The 20,269-nt window shown below is 38.3% G+C and overlaps 1 protein-coding gene across 4 annotated transcripts; it reads right to left on the reverse strand.

Annotated features, from left to right (window-relative positions):
* Positions 1–1,753: 1,753 nt before the first annotated feature.
* LOC114556061 (eosinophil peroxidase-like) lies at positions 1,754–19,439 on the reverse strand. Of its 4 annotated transcripts, none has more exons than XM_028578895.1 (13): positions 19,043–19,439; positions 7,600–7,668; positions 7,223–7,310; positions 6,885–7,060; positions 6,659–6,791; positions 6,228–6,357; positions 5,856–6,062; positions 5,400–5,754; positions 5,136–5,296; positions 4,772–5,030; positions 3,496–3,666; positions 3,128–3,365; positions 1,754–2,397 (listed from the first exon to the last, which is right to left on the reverse strand). In XM_028578895.1, the coding sequence occupies exons 2-13, from the start codon at positions 7,664–7,666 to the stop codon at positions 2,187–2,189; spliced, it is 2,196 nt and encodes a 731-aa protein (XP_028434696.1). In that variant the 5' UTR covers positions 7,667–7,668; positions 19,043–19,439; the 3' UTR covers positions 1,754–2,186. The 4 variants fall into 4 exon arrangements, with proteins under 4 accessions (XP_028434696.1, XP_028434695.1, XP_028434698.1 ...); XM_028578894.1 differs by lacking the exon at positions 19,043–19,439 and adding an exon at positions 12,626–12,663; XM_028578897.1 differs by lacking the exon at positions 19,043–19,439 and adding an exon at positions 10,204–10,289.
* Between the last annotated feature and the right edge of the window lie 830 nt (positions 19,440–20,269).

Genomic DNA, 20,269 nt, shown 5'->3' on the forward strand with positions numbered 1-20,269 from the left:
TTATTTTTCACAATTTCCACAAAAATATATAATATATATGCATATTTCAAACGAGATTCTCAGGTTCCGGTAGGCTATATCAGTGTGTTCTTTCTGTGTAGTGGAGCCCATTACATGACACTCTCTCTCTCTCTCTCTCTCTCTCTCTCTCTCTCTCTCTCTCTCTCTCTCCTCTCTCTCTCTCTCATACATACACAATTTATATAAAAAAAAAATGTTTGTGTGCTTTCGAGAATTCAAAATGCCTACTTTGGTCTATCTACTTTAGGCTACGATCTTTAAGAGCAAATCTATCAAACTGTGCGCACGAGGTTTTTTTTACGCGCGACCCAAAGTTTCAATTGGACAGAATTGTTTTCTTTCTAATCGGCTAAATGTAACTCATTACAGTCTGTGGTCACATCACAGATTGACAACTGTGTGATTCATTATTTCCGTCTACCTTGATAAAGGCGCGTTTGACGTAAAACCATAAACATAATATTAGCCTCAAACCCCGAACTTGTAAAATACGGACGCTTGGGCAGTGGCTGTCAGCGGCAAGGAGACATTATTATTATGACATATGTGGCACGTAGCACCGAAGATTGCTGAAAGTTTCTCCCTTAAGGTTTTCCAAAGCAATAGGCCCAGGCCGTTTTAGCTTATAGTTATATGGTTCCACTTCTAGGTAACGTGCCCCAAAACAATAGGCTATTGGACGTTAAATCTCATCGTCTTTCTGTAGATATTGCTGTGCCTTTGTTTCTTACAATGTTTGGTCACTTAAAGTTCAACATTTTAAAATACAAGTGTCCAAACTGTATGCAGGATACACTGGGTGGCCTTTTAAATTCCTCTCCTCATGAATTTCAATGAAGTCAGTTCAAAAGCATTTTTTTTTCACCTCACCAATCTTCAGTAAAAAAGCATAAAGAAACCAAGTTAAATTTGGCAGGCATTCATGCATGTTGTCTCTGGTTATAAGGTGTGGTTGGGCAACAACCTAAAGCTATTATCAAGTAAACAAAGCCTATAATAGCTTATTGGACATGAGGTGGTGACACTGGCTGTGAGGGTCAGAGGAATATTAATGATACACTGGAAATGTTTTAGCATGAATCCACTCCCACAAATAACTGAAATTGTAACAACTGTTGGTAAATTGACCTGGTAAGTTCAATGTTGTCTGGCCAACACCGTGAATCTGGAATATCTGAAATCTGGAAAAATAAACACCATGCCAAAAGATTTTACAACAACGTGCTTGATTTTGATTACATAGTTGAATGTTTCTAAAGAGGTTTTAAAAATCAGTAAAGTGCCACAGACAATGATATGAGCTCAGATAATACCAAACCTATAAGGAACTATGAGGTGGGAAAGCTGCTTTTTATACATAAAATTGTGTTTAAATGCAGTACTTTGAGATATTGGTTGTCTAAAGTTATCATCAACTATACCTAATTTGCATTCATATTTGGTGAAAGGTAACCAAATTAAACTGCTAACACATTTAGAGTTCACCTAAGCAAAATGGCATACTTTAAGTAAGTATAAAGTATATCATAAATTATGCTAATTTAAAGTTTCAAGATAATGCAGATTAAATGTGTGAGAGCTTAAACTGTGACACACAGCAAAACCAAATAATTATATTATTTTATTACATGTTATTTATTTACCCCTGCTATACATTTCTCCTGGTCCAATGTTGCTCAATTCACCAGAGATCTTGGAAATATTGTTATAAAAATGAAATACTGAGTCATAGTTGTTTGAATAACACTCATTTAATGTGATGTAAATTGTCAACTCTTAAGAAAAACAAGACTATATTCCACATATTTCTTTTTTTGAAAAATACATGCCTTGTAATGCACAGCAATTTTTTTAGAGAGTTCACTTTCATTTATGAGTCATTAAAATTACATTTTAAAGAGAAACAAATCAAATTAAAAGGAACTAAGAAAATATCACATTTCAACTGAAAGCTAAAGCACTCTTAGCAATTACAATTAACTCCAGCAGTTAACAAAATGCAACGTAAAAATTGCCCTCTCATTATTAAAAATGTGGATAAAGGAAAAGTATTTCATTACACACAACAAAGCAAGCAGGTCAGCAGGAACATGAAGAAAGGTCACGTAAAAATCAGATGCTCTGAGATGTAGCTGTCTTTAGTCAGACCGCTGCAGTGAGGATTCCTACACAGCACTCTTCTTCCATGGACTGAGGTCAAAGGCAGGGATTTGATTACATTTAGTGTAACCGGACTTTGGCCGGGCCTGATACTGGAAGGGCTTAACTGGTACATCAGTGATACCAGTGTTGTCACAGATGATGCGGGCCAGTGATACGTCCTTCAGGGACTTTCTCTGGGCCTTAGTGAAGACTCCCTCGTTTTCCCACCAAAGTCTGAAATTGAAAGTTTGTTCATCTTTAAACGTGTGGCAAGCACAGCAATTTCCACATCTTCAATACATGTCAGTCAATAGTGCAGTTTTAGTGTTTATATAAACACTAAAACATTCATATGAATGTAAAAGCATAGATGGGAAGTAATGAAGTATAAATACTTTGTTACTGTACTCAAGTAGATTTTTCAGATATTTTTACTTTACAATTTATTTTTGTGCTGACTTTTTACTTTCTACTCCTTACATTTAAAAAAATTGGCTTGTTACTTTAGTTTCAAATAATTTCAGTGGAGTTACCATTATTATTTTTCGCGTCATCAATACCGAATTCACTCTAATTGGATGGGAATATACGTTGTTATAATGTGCTGCAAATTGTGCCAACCGAAACACCACAAACTGCTGGCTTTGGGTTAGGGTAGCTAGATTGCACTCTAGTAACATTTGTGTGGTCCAGGTAGCTTGGCATTAAAAAATGGTTGTTATTCGCAAGGCTACTTTTACTTTTATACTTAAGTAAATTTCCAAGCCTGTACTGTCTTTTACTTGAGTAAAGAAGTTAAATCAGTACTTCTACTTTTACCAGAGTATTTTCTAACACAACTATCTGTACTTCTACTTGAGTGCGGGAAGTGAGTACTTTTGCCATCTCTGTGTAAAAGTGAATGTAAAGGTGCAGGTAACACAAATATCTCCAAATCTTTAGCAACGTCAGTTATGTAACATACCGGTCTCCCTGGCGGACTCTCTGGAACTGAGTGGAAATCAAGCATGCAAACAAGGGTCCTACTCTTCCTCCTGGGACAAACGGCTCAGACACTCCTCCCAGCCACACATCGATGTTGTCAGGTGTTCCGTAGAGATCCAGCAGTTTCTTGGCCAGATTGCTGTTCTGAAGCACCTGAGCTAGCTCTGCCTGATTTCGTGGCTGTGACAGCCCACAGAACCCACGCCATTTGTTGTAGCCTAAAAAGGGACACAGGGTAAAAAGGTAGCCATGTTTAAGATGATGTATGATCTGCAAAGGCTCAGATGCAGACAAAATTCTAAAGATACAAAACAGAAAAGAAATAGAAAGACCAAATGAGTGTAATACCAGGTAATCCATGGTCTCTGCCTCTCTGCATGTTGAGGGAAGCCAGATCCATCGCCAACTTAGCGAAAAATTTAAACAGCCTGTCCCTCAGCTCATCAGTCATCATGTGGTTCTGCGTGTTCAGCTTGGCCTGACGACCCACCAGGCCCCTGATGATTGGGTCCACACCACCTGAAGAACAAAAGAGATAGGAACATTTTAAGTTTAAGCTACTGTTGCTGATCCCACTGGGAATCATGTCGTCTAAAGTGGGTCTTCAACATTTTTTATAACTGAGAGAGACTGAACAGGGACGCCCTACTACAGGGGTGTGTCAAACTAAATTTCACTATAAGGGCCACACTGGAAAATTAAACTCACATCTCAAGGGCCAGGCATATATAGTTTATTGACATGCTTTTATTAATCCAAAGTAAAATATTTTTGACTGTATTATTGCATGTCTCATTTAGCCTTCTTAAATAGAAGTTGCAAAAAAGTTCCTTAGCCATCATAGAATATTGCAAATCAAGCAAAACAATGCTTTCTGATTACAATTTTAAAGTAGGCTGCCACACAGCCGACTCCCAACAACCATGTTTCACAGCCTAAATATGGAAAATGCTCTGGTTCTGTGGGGATTTCTGAATCTCAAAGTCAGCGAATCTGCAAAATTCTGTGTCGTGTAATTGCAGTTTGAAAACAGTTTCCTGTCTTTTTAATTAATCTTTGAACCTAAATTGATATGCAAACTGGATAAAAATTTGTGAGGAGCCGGAGTTTGACACATGTGCCCTGCTACATATATTGTAGAAAATTAAGTTGCATATTAAACTGGGCCTACAATAACATGTGGGCGACCTAAAGCCTTTATACATACTTTTGAGTGCATAGAAGCTATTAAAATGATAATGTTTGGCATGATTTTATAAATCATGATTTAACGTTAAACATGCATGTGGATCAGTGGATGGCTACTTTAGTGACTACCTTACATAGGCAAGTAATTCTATCATCACTGTATTTTTTTCACAAATAGGCTGATTTATATTTGCTAATAAATATGTTTTTTTTGTATTAATGTTAAGAGATTTTAAATTTTGAAAAAAAATTTGGTGGCCCCTCTGCAGTAACTCTGAGGTCCCCTAGGGGTCCCGGAGCCCCTGTTGAAGATCTCTGGTCTGCATTTGTGGAACGGCTAATAGAAACGGCATCTGTCTAAAATGACCTGTGATTGGCCAAAGTCTCTTGATTTTCCATTAAGGTGAAGTATACCAAGTTAACAATCTTGCTATACCTTCAAAGACGATCCTCCATGGTGCGAAGAAGGATTTGTGCAGCAATGGGCTGGGGAATTTAGGGTGTTCCTTGTATTGCTCATCAAGGCGAAAAACGAACGGCTGAATCATCAGGTGAGCGAATCGGTAGGCAGCGGTGGCGAACACATTGGAGATGCTAGGGTCCACGTTTTTATCATAACCAGGGTAGGTGGACAGCTGCTTGGAAAGAATGTCTGGACCAACAATGTGAAGTAAGTAGTCTCTGAAAGTGATAACCTGAAAGACAGAGAAGACACTGAGTTAATTAAACCATGTGAGGACATAACATCCAATCATCAATGCAACATTTCTGGAATCCATGTAGCTAAGCCCCTCTCTAACCTGCATATATCCTCCCATGATCTTGCGGGCTTCCTGGTAGAGTCTCTCTCCGTCCCACTGAGGATTGAGAATGGCCAGAGCACGTGCCAGACGGTTGTGCTCACGCATGAACAGTGTGTGCAAAGACATCAGAGCAATGTTCTCATTGGTGCGTACGTCACCTTAAAAGTCAGATAAAATCAGGAAAATAGTGCTGTCAGCCCTGTGCAATGCTTGCAATGAATCTAACACTTTGAACTGTACATCAATTTTGCTGCCACTCACCACCCACAAAGCAGGGCACCTCCTGTGCATTTGTGTCATTAGTAATGCGGGCCCGGGTAGCACATACGTTGGGCACCGGGCTGGAGAAGGGCAGGAGCTCCTTGCCGTTCACGTCAGTGAACTGTGTGTTGACCCTCAACAGGCCCTTATCTGAGGTGAGGTCACGTAGGAAGCGAGCTTTGATATCCTCTTCACCGTACACCTGACCCGCATCAATGTAAGCTGTGAGAGAGTTTATCTGCTGACGGACATCGCTTGCACCAAAGATGTAGCCTGTGTTTCCAGAACCACAAGCTGGTGCTGAGCGGAAGAAGGGGATGCACTTCTCCCCAAAGCGGGGGTCGTCTCTGGGAAACTGTTTAGATGACAAGATGCAGTTAGCATTCTGTGTGTGTGTGTGTGTGTGTGTGTGTGTGTGTGTGTTACATCTTTTCTTGTGTAATGCATGACACTGACCTGAATGGGAAAGCAGGGCTCTGTGCGTTCACAGCCCTGGTTACAGTGAATACCATTACTGAATGAGCGGATGGCAGGAGACTGAGGAGTAAGGCTAAGGTCATGGTCAGTCCACTGGGCGAAGAATGTCACCATGAGAGTGTAGGTTGGATCGCTCTCTACATCAGCGTTTGCTGTGCTCAGGATTCTGTTGGACACGTCCCTTACCTGTGGACAAGATGTAGACAATGAGCACCTTGGTGAAAGTGGCACAAGCTAATAGCTTAAGCATTAATGCAGATGTGATTAAATGTTACTGTTCTATACTTTGTTCAGTATTATTGTCTTTTTTCCACTTCCTCAGAAGGACATACATATACATATATATATTACCAAAGGAAGAAGAAAACTGTTGACTTTTCGCTCAGGGTCCCAGCCTTTAGGCAGAGAGATTGTATCCTGGTACTCAGCAGGAAGCCAGCGGGCGAAAGGTGTGTTGGAGGATCCTAAGCGGCTGTTTTCTCTAGGCAAGAAAAAAATAAATCCTTTATTATTCCTTCTTTTGTCTCACATGTAGTTGTACAGTACCATGCACAATATGTACTGTAATGGACAATTCAACAACAAAGAATGTTAGCAATGCTAACATTTCTAACACCTTTATTTCTGAAATGAAAGGAAGAAAAAGACAAAGAACAAGGAGGAAAATCTTTGGCAAAATTCAGTTCGGCCCTGGGTTAAAAAAAAAAAGTGTGGCAGTATTAATTGTCAGTTGTTATTTGTATGATCCACCCATCAATCTTGCTATTTAGCAGTGGCCTTACTTGTTGTTGCAGTTGCTGCTTCCAGTGCGAAACCGGTCCAAATTGGGAGTTGTCCTACAGGAAGGGATACGGACTTGGGCAGAGCAGCCTGTCAGATCAGCAATAACCTTCAAATCGTCGTCAGAGATCAGATCTAATTACCAGGGACAAAGAATAGACATATTTACTGTGACTTTTAGCCCTACTGTAAGAACATAAAAGAAAAGAACATATTTTGGATAAACACCTGTGTCATTTATGGAGCGTTTTTGACGTCTTTCCAAAGATCTCTTGATCAGATTAACTGCATTATCCATATAGTCAGCAGCACGCACAGCAGTACGGGTTGGCCCAACAGGCTGCTTCATCAGCCTCAGGATGTCTGAAGGATTCGCTGTATTCCTCCTCACACGATCAAGGCTCCTGTATTGTATGGAGAGGTCAGATTTATGAGCACTGAGATGTTATTGCTTCTGGTACCGCACAACTTGCAGTTTGAATGTATTTCATAAACGCTCATGTTATGCCATTTTTTTCTCTATCACTGCAGAACTTGTGTAGCACTTCAGCAGCTTTTACACTCACACTCTTCTGGAGTACTCATAAGTTGAATCCACTGTTGCCTTGGCTTCAAGCACAGCATTTTCAATGACACTCCTGCTCAAACGTTGTTCTGAAGGCACAAAACATCTTTCAGTTAGTCTGGTCTCTGATTAAGTCGTCTTCATTTTCTTATTCTGTGCTTATATTGATGTTATTTTCAATGGATTTCTAAAGCTATGATGCAGATTTCTTTCAAGTGTAAAATGTCAATTCAGTGATTATTATACACTATATGGATATATTCCTATACAGTAGTTTTTATCTAAATGTCAAAACTAATTGTAGTAGGAGACTATTTAATATAAATTCATAACGACTGTTTAATTTATATATATTTGATATACAGTAGAGACACTCACCGGCATTCACATGGTTTTGCAAACACAGGAAAAGACCTGCAGATAGCAGGCACAAAGCCCACTTCATTTCTGAAAAAGACAAACATAGTCCTGTTATATACACAGTGTTCAACTGGGTAACATAGCAGAGGGCATGGTTGCCTGAATGAGAACTACAATTAACCACAAAGTTAAAAAGTTAGACAAGAGGATTAATACTTGTGATGTCTTGGAAGTCCCACGTTGAACCTTCAGCTGCAGTCAGGAGTCAGTGACTTTTAGAACAATTAGTTGTCAGTATATATAGTATCTTTGGAGGAAGAGGAAACTCCTTAGCTCTTTGATCAGATTGATGAGCATGTGGTTTAGCAGGAACTAAAAAACCTGTCTTGCAACCAACATGGCGGTAATCAAATTGGTTCAATTAATTACATTTTTCCTCCTGGACAAGCAAACAGCTTGTATATGTATATTGAATTATTGAAGAGCTGGTGAAGGACATTGGGGCATCGATCATCTTATCTATAACAAATAATTTGTAAAATCAGATAATGGTCAGCTGGTTTTTGCAAATATCAGACAGTTCAGTGTGAAAAGTATCTTAATTCAATCAGAAACCAACCAGATGTTGACAAGAGAACGGCTTTTTGAAGCGTGAAGGCTACCGTAGATGTAATACGTACTTTGAACGGCGTGGTGCGAGAGAGTTGATTGCGATGTATGATCTCAACGCTAGATGGGAGAAATTCCTACACATTGGACCTTTACAGCAGCATATTTTTTATATATATTTCTTGCCACTGCCTGTCATTAAAATAAAATGTCAAATTATTTATTTATATATTTCACTGCACTGTAACCTTTATTTTACGTATTATAACTTTATTTTACTCTTTTTAAATCCAATATATGCCTTTTATCTTGTCTTGGGTTTAATTTTTTTCTATCTTGTCCTAATGGCTTTTCATGTAAAGCACTTTGAACTTCTATGTTGATGTGTGTATGTGTGTGTGTGTGTGTGTGTGTGTGTGTCTGTGTGTGTGGTATGCATAAGGAAGGAGTAACCATAAAATAATCTTGATCGTCTACTCACTTATGGGAAAGATGGGTGTGTCATTTGTTCATATGCAGCTTCAATTAGACTCAACATAATTATTGTCCTCTCTATTGTTGGTATCTTTGTTTGGGCACAGGCTTACTGAAAGCAGTATGTGGGTTTTTCCAAAAGGATAAAAATATTAATAAGTTCACACAACGTTCCCAGATCATTCAACAACAGGCTTATAAAAAGAAGATATCAATAAGTAACTATCATAACACTTCCCAAATACAGTCATATTCTAAAAAAAAAGTAAAATAATTTTGTCATATTTTTCAACCACTGTGCTACATTGCACTGCATGCTTCACAACACGCTGCTGGTAACAAAAGTGGCTCTTCAAAGTAAACATATATCCTGTATCAGACAAACTTCCATTTAAAATAACAAGAAAGTTAATTTAATTTCTTTAAAGTACCTAACCTGTCTTATTTTAAGGAAGTACGGTAACAGTGGGGAATTTACGGAGTGTCTTTTCAGGTAAATGGACTAGAAGGGATGTGAAAAGTCTCTTAATTTCTTAAACTGATCCATAATTCACTGGATCTCTTCATTTTGTTTTAAATGTGGTATTTTGAAAGTGTCATTTGAATAATAAGTATCACTTCAAGTATCTTTGCTGAACAAACATTCAGAAACCAACTAGCTATCTACAGTACAGGCCAAAAGTTTGGACACACCTTCTCATTCAGTGCTTTTCCTTTTTATTTTCATGACTTTTTACATTGTAGATTCTCACTAAAGGCATCAAAACTATGAATGAACACATATGGAATTATGTACTTAACAAAAAAGTGTGAAATAACTGAAAACATGTCTTATATTTTAGATTCTTCAAAGTAGCCACTCTCTGCTTTTTAATTAATAAGGGAAAAAATTCCACTAATTAACCCTGACAAAGCACACCTGTGAAGTGAAAACCATTTCAGGTGACTACCTCATAAAGCTCATTGAGAGAACACCAAGGGTTTGCAGAGTTATCAAAAAAAGCAAAGGGTGGCTACTTTGAAGAATCTAAAATATAAGACATGTTTTCAGTTATTTCACACTTTTTTGTTAAGTACATAATTCCATATGTGTTTATTCATAGTTTTGATGCCTTCAGTGAGAATCTACAATGTAAATAGTCATGAAAATAAAGAAACACAGTGAATGAGAAGGTGTGTCCAAACTTTTGGCCTGTACTGTATCTGCAAAAAAAACCTTCCTGGTTTGAAGGTCTTTGGGCATCTCTGAATCACGTATTTTTCCAGTCAGTCACGGAACAAACATTCAGAAACCAATCAGCTGTATCATCTGCAAAAAAAAACTTCCTGGTTTGAAGGTCTTTGGGCATCTCTGAACCACACACTTTTCCAGTCAATCAAGGAGACAAAAACAAGTTCCTAAACTGAAGCCAAAATACACAAAAGCCTCCCACGATTTATTTGATAATTTAAAAGCAAATTAGATTTTTAACTAATTGCATTTTTATTGTAAATTCTAATATAGCTTTGTGAATTATTGTATTTAATTCAGCACTTTACCTCGAACATCACATGAATTAGTCTCCCATTGTTTTACTGTTTATATTTCCACTTCCATGTTGAATCCTCCTGATGTGGCTGATCTCTGTTTTGGTGGACCTATGAGCTGTTTATTTGTGCATTAAGGAACATTTAAGGTCCAGTGTGTAACGTGTTTAGTTGTTCATTATCAAAATCTGTGTTGCCCGTTCACAAACTTGTCCTTTTTCATGAATATTTACCTCCACCATCAATTCAAGTATTCCTTTTGGCTTAAAATTATACATTTGCATTCGCATGAACTGGGGTAGACGCTCCATATTCATGCGCCATCTTGAAATACGTTAGCCGGTAAGGGACATACAGGACATACTGCTCTGCCTTTTGTGTTTTCACTGTCACATGATAAACTCACAGGTGCTGCTAATGGGTATCGTAGTTTCCCGGCCCCGGCAAGTTTGAAGAAGGAAACATGGAGGACCACACGTATTCAAAATCCAAATTTCAGAAACAGGAGTCTTCTTCTTCGCCCAGAAAATGAAAAAGGATATTGAAAAGAGCAAGAGAACGGCTTTTTGAAGCGTGAAGGCTACCGTAGCTGTAATACGTACTTTGAACGGCGTGGTGCGAGAGAGTTGATTGCGATATATGATCTCAACGCTAGATGGGAGAAATTACTATTGGACCTTTACAGCAGCATATTTTTTATATATATTTTTTGCCACTGCCTGTCATTAAAATAAAATGTCAAACTATTTATTTATATCTTTCACTGCACTGTAACCTTTATTTTACGTATTCTAACTTTATTTTACTCTTTTTAAATCCAATATATGCCTTTTATCTTGTCTTGGCTTTCATTTGTATCTTGTCCTAATGGCTTTTCATGTGAAGCACTTTGAACTTCTATGTTGATGTGTGTGTGTGCATGCGTGCGTGCGTGTGTGTGTGTGTGTGTGTGTGTGTGTGTGTGTGTGTGTGTGTGGTATGCATAAGGAAGGAGTAACCATAAAATAATCTTGATTGTCTACTCACTTATGGGAAAGATGGGTTTGTCGTTTGTTCATATGCAGCTACAGTTAGACTCAACATAATTACTGTCCTCTCTATTGTTGGTATCTTTGTTTGGGCACAGGCTTACTGAAAGCAGTATGTGGGTTTTTCCAAAAGAATAAAAATATTAATAAGTTCACACAAATTCGTCAAACGTTCCCAGATCATTCAACAACAGGCTTATAAAAAGAAGATATCAATAAGTAACTATCATAACACTTCCCATCTTCCAAAATATATTCTAAAAATGACCTCATTATCCTACAGTTGACAGATGTATTGTAATACAGTGTGTAATCACAACACAACACAGATAGTATATTATTTTCTATTACTTTTATCTATTTTCTGGTTTTCTGAATTACTAGATTCAATTTTAACCTTTTTTGGGTCTTCTTGAGTATTAACTGCAAGGCATTCTGTGCAAACCACTGTGCTACATTGCACTGCATGCTTCACAACATGCTGCTGGTAACAACAGTGGCTCTTCAAAGTAAAACATATATCCTGTATCAGACAAACTTCAATTTAAAATAACAAGGAAGTTAATTTAATTTCTTTAAAAGTACCTAACCTGTCAGCGGGGAATTTACTGGGCGTCTTTTCAGGTAAATGGACTAGACAGGAGGGGCGTGAATGCCAAACTGGAAAAGCCACATGGTAGTTCACCACAATTGCCGGGTGTGCTCTAGTGATCTAGTTCAGTCCGATGATGGATATGACAGAATGTAGTGACGAATTTACTTTACTCCATCTTTGAACAGTGTTTGAAGAAATGGATTAGTAGACAAATGATGCATGATTATGGAAGATATAAACGATGCTTTTTTTTTTCAGTGCAGTACTGGAAGTATAAAATGCCTGCTAGTTAAATACATTTAGATGACGAGATTAGGGATAGCCTAATAGTGACAAACTGTCACAAAGCTGTTACAGTTTTTTTTTTGTTTGCTAAACGACAATGGGCACAACTGGAGCCACATGTGCCAAACTCAAACCACAGTCTACACAGCAGCAGTTCATGTGGACCAAACTCTAGTTTGATATTCATTGCTTGAACACAGTTCTCAAAACTCTGCACACTTATCCCTTGACTTTAACTACAACGTGCACAACACTGTGGATTTACAGCACTTTGTTGAAATGCTAACACACTGCTGTCAAAACTGTTAACTACACATTCAAAACAGGCAGGGGAGCACTGTCCCCCCTGGTAGCTGAAACGGGTAATTGCATTGTTTCAAAAATGAGTGGAATAATTACTTCTTGCATGACCGGATATTTTATAAATACTTTAAATAACACAAAACAACTAAATGGTGATAGGTAATACACCTGATTTCATATACTGCTTTAGTAAAAATAATATTTTTTCAGGGCTCTGGCTCACCTGAGAACATTGTTGACGCATATGCAGGACGCAAAAAACGATAATTAGCCTACTGTTGCACTAGTCTGGACATCTTACCGTGCCCATGTTGCAATAAAGGTTACCTAAATGTCATGTAGGCCTATATAAATTAGCTGTCAGCTTACTAATTGATTGCGCGTTTTGTTTTTTTTCGTTTTATTCCACTTTGTTTAAACGGCAAAGTTCAACTCGTTCACCTGTTTGGAGCTGGCTAGTCAATGTGACGCTTGTATAGGCCTTGCTGGATACACCGCGACTCTGTTTGTGGATCTACTGATCGCTGTGGATTACTTTTTTTCATGTCATTGGATGTGTCATGTCTTTTTTCTTAACGCGTCTTAACGTTTTATGGTGTTAATGCGCTTGGTTTCTGCATCTGGAGAGGCATCTCAACAGACTTTAGGTCCAACACTGATTGTTCACGGTTACATTTTAGTTGAATTTAAGTGTCGGGGAATTCCGCTGCCGTCTGTTGTGCTCCAACACAGTTGTGCCGCGATTGGATTTCATAAGGGCGAATTGTTAAATTGTTACCATGTAATTTCAAATCTGCTTTAAAAAATAAACATATGTTTATTTAGCATGTTTGTTTTGTCCATATGTGCTCGTGCTGTGTTCCCAGGTCTCAGCTGCTACAATGAGTTTTTTTTTTTGTTGCCCCCCCTGGCTCGAATGTCAAACTCCGCCTATGGATTACAGTCTGGTGCATTTCAAACACTGCTGATTTGCAATTACAATTTTAGCTGAAAGCCTAAGCAGGTGTATTGATTTAGACTAGTTAGTAAACATAATGTATATGGTATTTATATAGAGAAAGCTCAGAAAACCTTTTTTTTATATACAGACACCAAAAAGAATGAAACAATTATACACTGTACCGTTTGAGAGAAACAAAGATACCAATATGTCCAGGTAAGATGTCTGAAGTTATGTACACAGTTATAATAAAAAAAAAAAAGAAGTGAAAAACACTATATCTTCACGATAGTAAAACTGCGTTCTTACTGTTTTTCAGAAAGTAATGGAGGTGGAAGCAATGGAAACACCACATTCATTAGTATTTAGAGATGATGCAGACATCCAATGTGATGAAGAAAATTTGCCACATGATGCTGGACAGAGGCAGGATTAGTCACACTATTCTTTGTTACTGTTATGTACCTTTAGTTTTTTCCAGTAATTCCATAAATTACTGGAGACAAAATACTATAAAACTGCAAACTGATGATTTTCATTCCTTCTTGTTTACCTTACGTAAACATTTGTATATTACATAAAATCTATATACAGTATTTTCTTTAAAGAAACTATGGAGTAGTGTGAAGTCAATGAAATTGTTCAAACTGTAAAGATGAAAAGTTTGTAATTTCTGTATTGGTGTTTGATTCTAGTGTGTTTGGCTCTGTTTTGAGACGTGTGTGAAGAGTTGTGTTGCTTGGAATGAGTTTTGCAGGAGATGTGAACTGTTTAGTTCAGGTGACTGTTGGTAGTGCAGACTGTAGTTTCATGGAAGGCCTGCTCTCCAAGGTTCTGAACGACACGTTCAGTTCCACACAAGTCATCTAACGAGCGCATCGGGTTGGACAAGTTAACCCAAATCGCCCAACGACTTCAAGAGCGATAATGATGAAGTTCTTGAACTACCAGGATAAGGAGAAAGCTTTGAGAGCAGCTAGGAAAATTAAGGAATTACGATATGAAGGACAACGGATCAGCTTGTTCCCGGATCTATCAGCTGAAACGCGTCAGCGGCAGTTTGATGGAGTGAAGGCTCAACTTAGAGGCATGGAAATCCGCTACGGTATGCTCTACCCAGCGCACTTGATAGTTACACACTCCGACCAACGCCACATTTTTAAATCAGTCTCGGAGGCAGAGGACTTCATTCGGTCATTGCGTAGGCCTACCACAGCTTAAACGCAGTAGAAAAGAGGGGACTTGTTAACAGGACTCAATTCCTGTGTTTATTAAGCAAAGGTAAAGTTTTGAGTTTTCTTAATTTATTTGACAACATGATCCATAGTAGCTCATTGTCCACTTCACTAGGCCTATATGTTTGTCAGTAGCCTACTTAAGTTTAAAAATAACTGGACATGTGTCAAACTTAAGTTTTGCCTATGTTCTATTAGGGTTGAAATTATATTTGAATAATGTTAGTGGTCAAGTTCTGTTCAGTATCTGGTTGCGAGCCCTGAGTGGTGAATAATGATAGAGAGCTTGCAAAATGTTGCTCCATGTTATATGGATCAAACGTGTTTCATAACCAAAGTTGGTGATTGGGGGGTATTCTCATGCTTTCCGTTTGGGGGAATACATGGTGGGTGGGGAAATGGGAGGTTTTTAAGGAATCACTCCTTTTTTTCTTTTTCTTTTTTTTACGGTTTGCTTGGACACAGCTATGTCTACATGGTAACACAAGATAGTAAATGATCAATAAGTCAGAGATAAATGTCTGTAGCTGGAATATAAGGGGACTAAATAGTTTGGTAAAACTTAAACAAGTATTGGGTCGACTGAAACAAATGGGATCAAGTATAATTTTTCTGCAGGAAACCCATTTAATAAAAGAAGATACTAGCAGGGTCACGAAGAGATGGCCAGGTCAGGTTTTTGATGCCTCCTTCACCTCTCGAGCTAGAGGAGTCATGATCCTCATACACAAATCTGTTCCATTTCACTTAAAAAAGCAACCTATAGATCCATTAGGAAGGTACATAGTTCTTAATGGTACGATCTTGACAACACAAATTAATCTAATAAGTATATACGCTCCTAATATGGACGATGCTTCCTTTTATCAGAACTTCTTTCTTACAATATCATCATATTCCGAACATTATGTAATTGGAGGAGATTTTAATTGTGTATTAAACCCAGTGCACGATCGCTCTTCAGGAATAGATAATACCCATCAACAGTCTAAAAAAATTATCATTAAGTATATAACTGATCTGAATTTAATAGAGATTTGGAGGTATCTTAACCCAAGCAAAAAAGAATATTCGTGCAAGCACACACAAAACATATTCTAGAATAGATTATTTTTTAATCTCTAATAGCCTAGTTTCAAAAGTAGGTAAATGCTGGTATGACAGTATACTACTATCTGATCATGCCCCTATTACGTTTACACTCCAAATGGACAATCTTGTATTTTCCCCTCCCAGATTTCAATTTCAAGCAAGATGGCTTATGGACCCTGACTTTGTTAAATTTCTGGATAACAAAATAGACCTATATTTTCTGTTTAATACAAATCAGACAAGCGCTTCAGTTAAATGGGAGGCCTTCAAATCCTATATTAGGGGGGGAGATATTAAGTTAAACAAGATATAGATCCAAAACATATCAGACAAAATTAAAAAATCTGGAAAAACAAATCAAGATATTAGAGCAACACCTCTTTAGCAACAATGACACTGTAAAGCAAAAATAACTTCTTGTACTAAAAGCCCAATATAATGAATTAACCATTAGTAAAATAGCTAAGAACTTAATGTGGCTAAAAAAATCCTATTATGATCAGGGAGAAAAACAAGGGAAGTTGCTTGCATGTAGGATTAAAAAAATACAATATTGTAGACCCATTGGAAATAAATAATACTTTTAAATTATATTTTGAAAATCTGTACAAATCTGAATTCACCAACGATCTAGAAAGGCAAGACAACTTTCTTTATAAACTTAAGTTTCCTACAGTATCAAAGGGGACAAGAAGTGAACTTGAGAGGAATTTAAGCTTAAAAGAGCTTTCAGAGGCATTACAGACAGGGGCGGATTAAGGAGGTCAGGGGCCCCTAGGCTGCTCTTTGTGTGAGCCCCCCCCTCCCCTTAATCATTGCGCTTTACTAGAAAAATGTATTTAGACACACACACACACCAATTACCACCACACCACATAGGTAAAATGAGAAAACTACATCATAAAACTAACATCAACAGAGATGTAAGTGTAAAGAATACCAGATATTATCCTCTGCCACCACAGCACCAAAACAATTACAATGGAAATGTAACTAAACAGTAGGGCTGGTCCGAATACCATTTTTTGAGCTTCGAAGCTTCGGTAGTAATGAGCATCGAATATTCGAAGCTTCGGAGAGAGGGGGCTGAACATATTATTATCTCTAATAAAGGCAGGAATCTCTATGTGTCTGTCTGTTTGTTTGCATTTTGATTATTTTGAGAACCTTTCATCCAAACGACTTCACAAGGAAGTGCAGTGTCGTATTTGGTGCAATATAGATTGACAGGCCAGACGCGTTCAGAATTAATAAACTTTTAACCTCTCAAGGATCACCGTCCCGTCAACAGGACACTTGACTGGGGCGTCGCTGTAACGCTCGATAAAACTCCACTCATGAGCGTTTTTATAACTTTAAAGCATTAAAGCTTCAAAATATACAGCCATGTACACAACTGTTACAAAGTAACAGAAAATAAAACAACTCAGCCGTGCATGCATACCTGTTATCGTTGTCCTGTCAGCAACAAAGTGGTATTTTGACCAAAAATAGATTTTCATAAATCCCAAGAGTCCGAGGAAATGTAAGCTTTATATTCCAAAACAATCTCTTCGCCTCACAATGTTGAAGTTTCTGGCCGAATCACAACGAAAAAACGCGAAACAGTTTTCCATTTCCGCACTTGTTATCGCCGCTAGCTTCTCTGCCCAGCTTGCTAAATGCTCAAAGTGGGTGTCATCGTGTACCGACCGACAGTCTCTTCTTCTTCTTCTTTGTAGTTTTTTGGCGGCTGGCAAACCAACTTAAATGTGCATTACCGCCACTAACTGGACTAGATTGTGAACGAGAGATAAATGCAGAAAAGAACAAAATCACAACATCACTACCAGTGGTGGAAGAAATATTCAGATCTTTTAATTCAGTAAAAGTATTAATACCATACTGTCCTGCACTGAAAATGTTACTTAAGTAAAAGTATGTAAGTATCATCAGGAAAATGTACTTGAAATAGTTAAAGTGAAAGTACTGAATGTCGAAAAATCCTCATATTCTTTAAACAAACCAAACAGTTCTGTCAATCAACGGTGTTTAATGGTCTCATCATCTCAGCTGGACTTGTAGCCATTATATTGTCGGCTAGTTTACTTTACAATCAAAGATCAGATTTATAAACTACATGTGTTTTGTGTACAGAAATCTTAATGTGTAAAGTAACTAGTAACTAAAGCTGTAACAGATGTAAAGTACAAGTACCTCAACATTTGGACTCAAGTACAGTACTAGAGTACATGTACTTAGTTACATTCCACCACTGATCATTACTGAGACACAAAACACTGTGCAATACACTAAACTGTAAATAAAATAAAAATAAAAAAACAGCAGCAGCAACACATAACACTGTTATTAACAACAATAATGAAACAGCAGCACAACACGTAGGCTACATATTGTTGCATAATCATCACGGCTTTAGAATTTTTTTTAGAATTCACATGCAGGATCTGAGCTATAGGTAGTAGCAGGGACGGACTGGGACCAAAAATTGGCCCTGGCATTTGGCCCAGACCGGCACACCACGTAAGATCACAAATACCAGCCGTCCTTGCGCTCCCCTGAATGTGTATAGCAACTCCTACTACTTAAAACTACTAACGCCATGTAATGAGTAAGCAAGAATCAGTGAGAGTTGACACATTAAATACAAAAAAGTGCCATTTATTAATATAATAAAACGGCATACTCCTCATGAATCATAAAACAAGCTATATATATATCCTTCTTATTTCTCGGGCAGGCTTACTAATCTCAGGTTAAAACGCCTTCCACGGTCCTCCAGATCTTGCACTTTGTTCCGTAGAAAATCAGTTGTTTCTTCAAGTTTTTAACTTTGTGTTGAAGGACTGAGACATCTTCTTCCGTTTGTGCGATTCTCTCTTCTGCCTCTCCTATTCTTTGCGACTGTGACAGTAAGTCTGTTTTAATGCCATATATATATATATCATTTCACAACTGAAGAGGCCCTGTGCTTTAATTTGAATTGGTCTATCATGAGTTTTTGTCTGCCAGTGCAGATAGAAAAGCTACAATTCTCGTTAAGAAAGTTTGCATGATGTGCAACGTTTATCTAGGCTACTTTAACGACACAAATGCACAAGCTTAAGGTTTGATGAACCTTAAGGTGGTGCTTTGCTATTATTAAGATGTAGGCCACTTTGTTGAATGATAAGCAGGCTAATATAGCCTAATAATAATAAAACGGTGAGAAAATGATCAGTCAAGACTCAGATACCCGCGCACTTAGCCAAACTAATGCAATGATACAGTATAGCATGCCTATTTCTTTTATTGTTGTAGTGTTATCATCAACAGTTTGTCCACCACTCAGTTTTATCAAGGGGTTAAATGTTTTAAGGGGAGTTGTGTTTACCGCAGGTTGTAGCCTCACTCCCTCATCTCTGTCCCTCTCCTCCGGAGTCTCCTCCTCACTTTGCATGTCACTGTAGCCGACACCAGCACCGCTATCGTCCGCCACGGGAGCTGATAAAGGTCCTGCTACTGCCCAAAACATGTCTGTCCATTTGGCACATTTGGCAGCGCTTCTTTTTCTCACGCAGCTTCTCTGCACCTCCTTTGCGTTTCTTCTCCATGACCTCTATTACTATTCTAGCCTGGCAGATGCACACACGAAACTGCATGCAGGCAGAAATCCCAAAGACGGTGCTGTTTAAATATATGACGTCCTCTGCATTGTCTTGGTTAACGTTATTCTCACCTAGCGCCACTCCACAGCTAGCTGCTGCTGTAGCGGCATGTTCATCGCTTTGGACTGTTGTTCTTCATGTCTGTATCCCCAACAGTAGTCGTAAAAACGTTTGTCATCTTTGGCAGCGTTGCCAAATACTTATCGGGACTTTTTTCTTTTATTTGAGCCGCTTGGGTAACTTAGTTTAATTTCGCGCTTAGACTCTTGCTTCGTCTCTGTTTGTATACTCCCAGTTCTCCTGTCACTGTGTGTTTATCTTTCGCGCCGCGCACCGTTATGGACTAGTCCATTTCAATGTGAAAGTAGGGGGTGTATGGACAAAAACAGTCTATGTGATATTTTTGACTAAAGTGTTTTTTCGTCAGCCCAGAGTCAATTGAAAATACAATGGGCCGCCGATCTAGGCCTAACACTTTTATTGGCCGAAAAAAAATAAAAATAATGATAATAATAATAAATTGTCTGGACAATCTGGGGCCCCTGCACACGTGGGGCCCCTAGGCTGCAGCCTAGTAAACCTGTGCATTAATCCGCGCCTGATTACAGAGCATGAGTAGTGGAAAAGCCCCTGGGCCTGATGGCCTCCCTCCCAACGGAAATTTATAAAACGTTTGCAGAGAAACTTTTACCACACTTGCTTGAAATGTTCAATGAAGCATTTGAAAAGGGAATATTACCTCCATCATTGAGATCGGCACTAATAACCCTCATATTAAAACCAGGCAAACCCGCCAATGAAAAATCATCTTATAGGCCCATATCTTTAATGTCATGCGATACAAAAATTCTCTGTAAGGTCCTAGCTAAGAGAATTGAAAGATTTATCCATCCATCCATCTTCGTCCGCTTATCCGGTGTCGGGTCGCGGGGGGAGCAGCTCCAGCAGGGGAC

This window comes from Perca flavescens, chromosome 5, assembly GCF_004354835.1.
Source record: "Perca flavescens isolate YP-PL-M2 chromosome 5, PFLA_1.0, whole genome shotgun sequence".
In the NCBI taxonomy this organism is placed as follows: domain Eukaryota; kingdom Metazoa; phylum Chordata; class Actinopteri; order Perciformes; family Percidae; genus Perca; species Perca flavescens.

Bases quoted from the DNA above. Each gene is read 5' to 3' on its own strand.
- LOC114556061 (XM_028578894.1), bottom strand. The intron at 5,755-5,855 runs GTCAGTGTCATG...TCATCTAAACAG, and splicing joins AGCCCTGCTTTCCCATTCAG to TTTCCCAGAGACGACCCCCG. The intron at 2,398-3,127 runs GTATGTTACATA...TTTCAATTTCAG, and splicing joins AGAGTCCGCCAGGGAGACCG to ACTTTGGTGGGAAAACGAGG.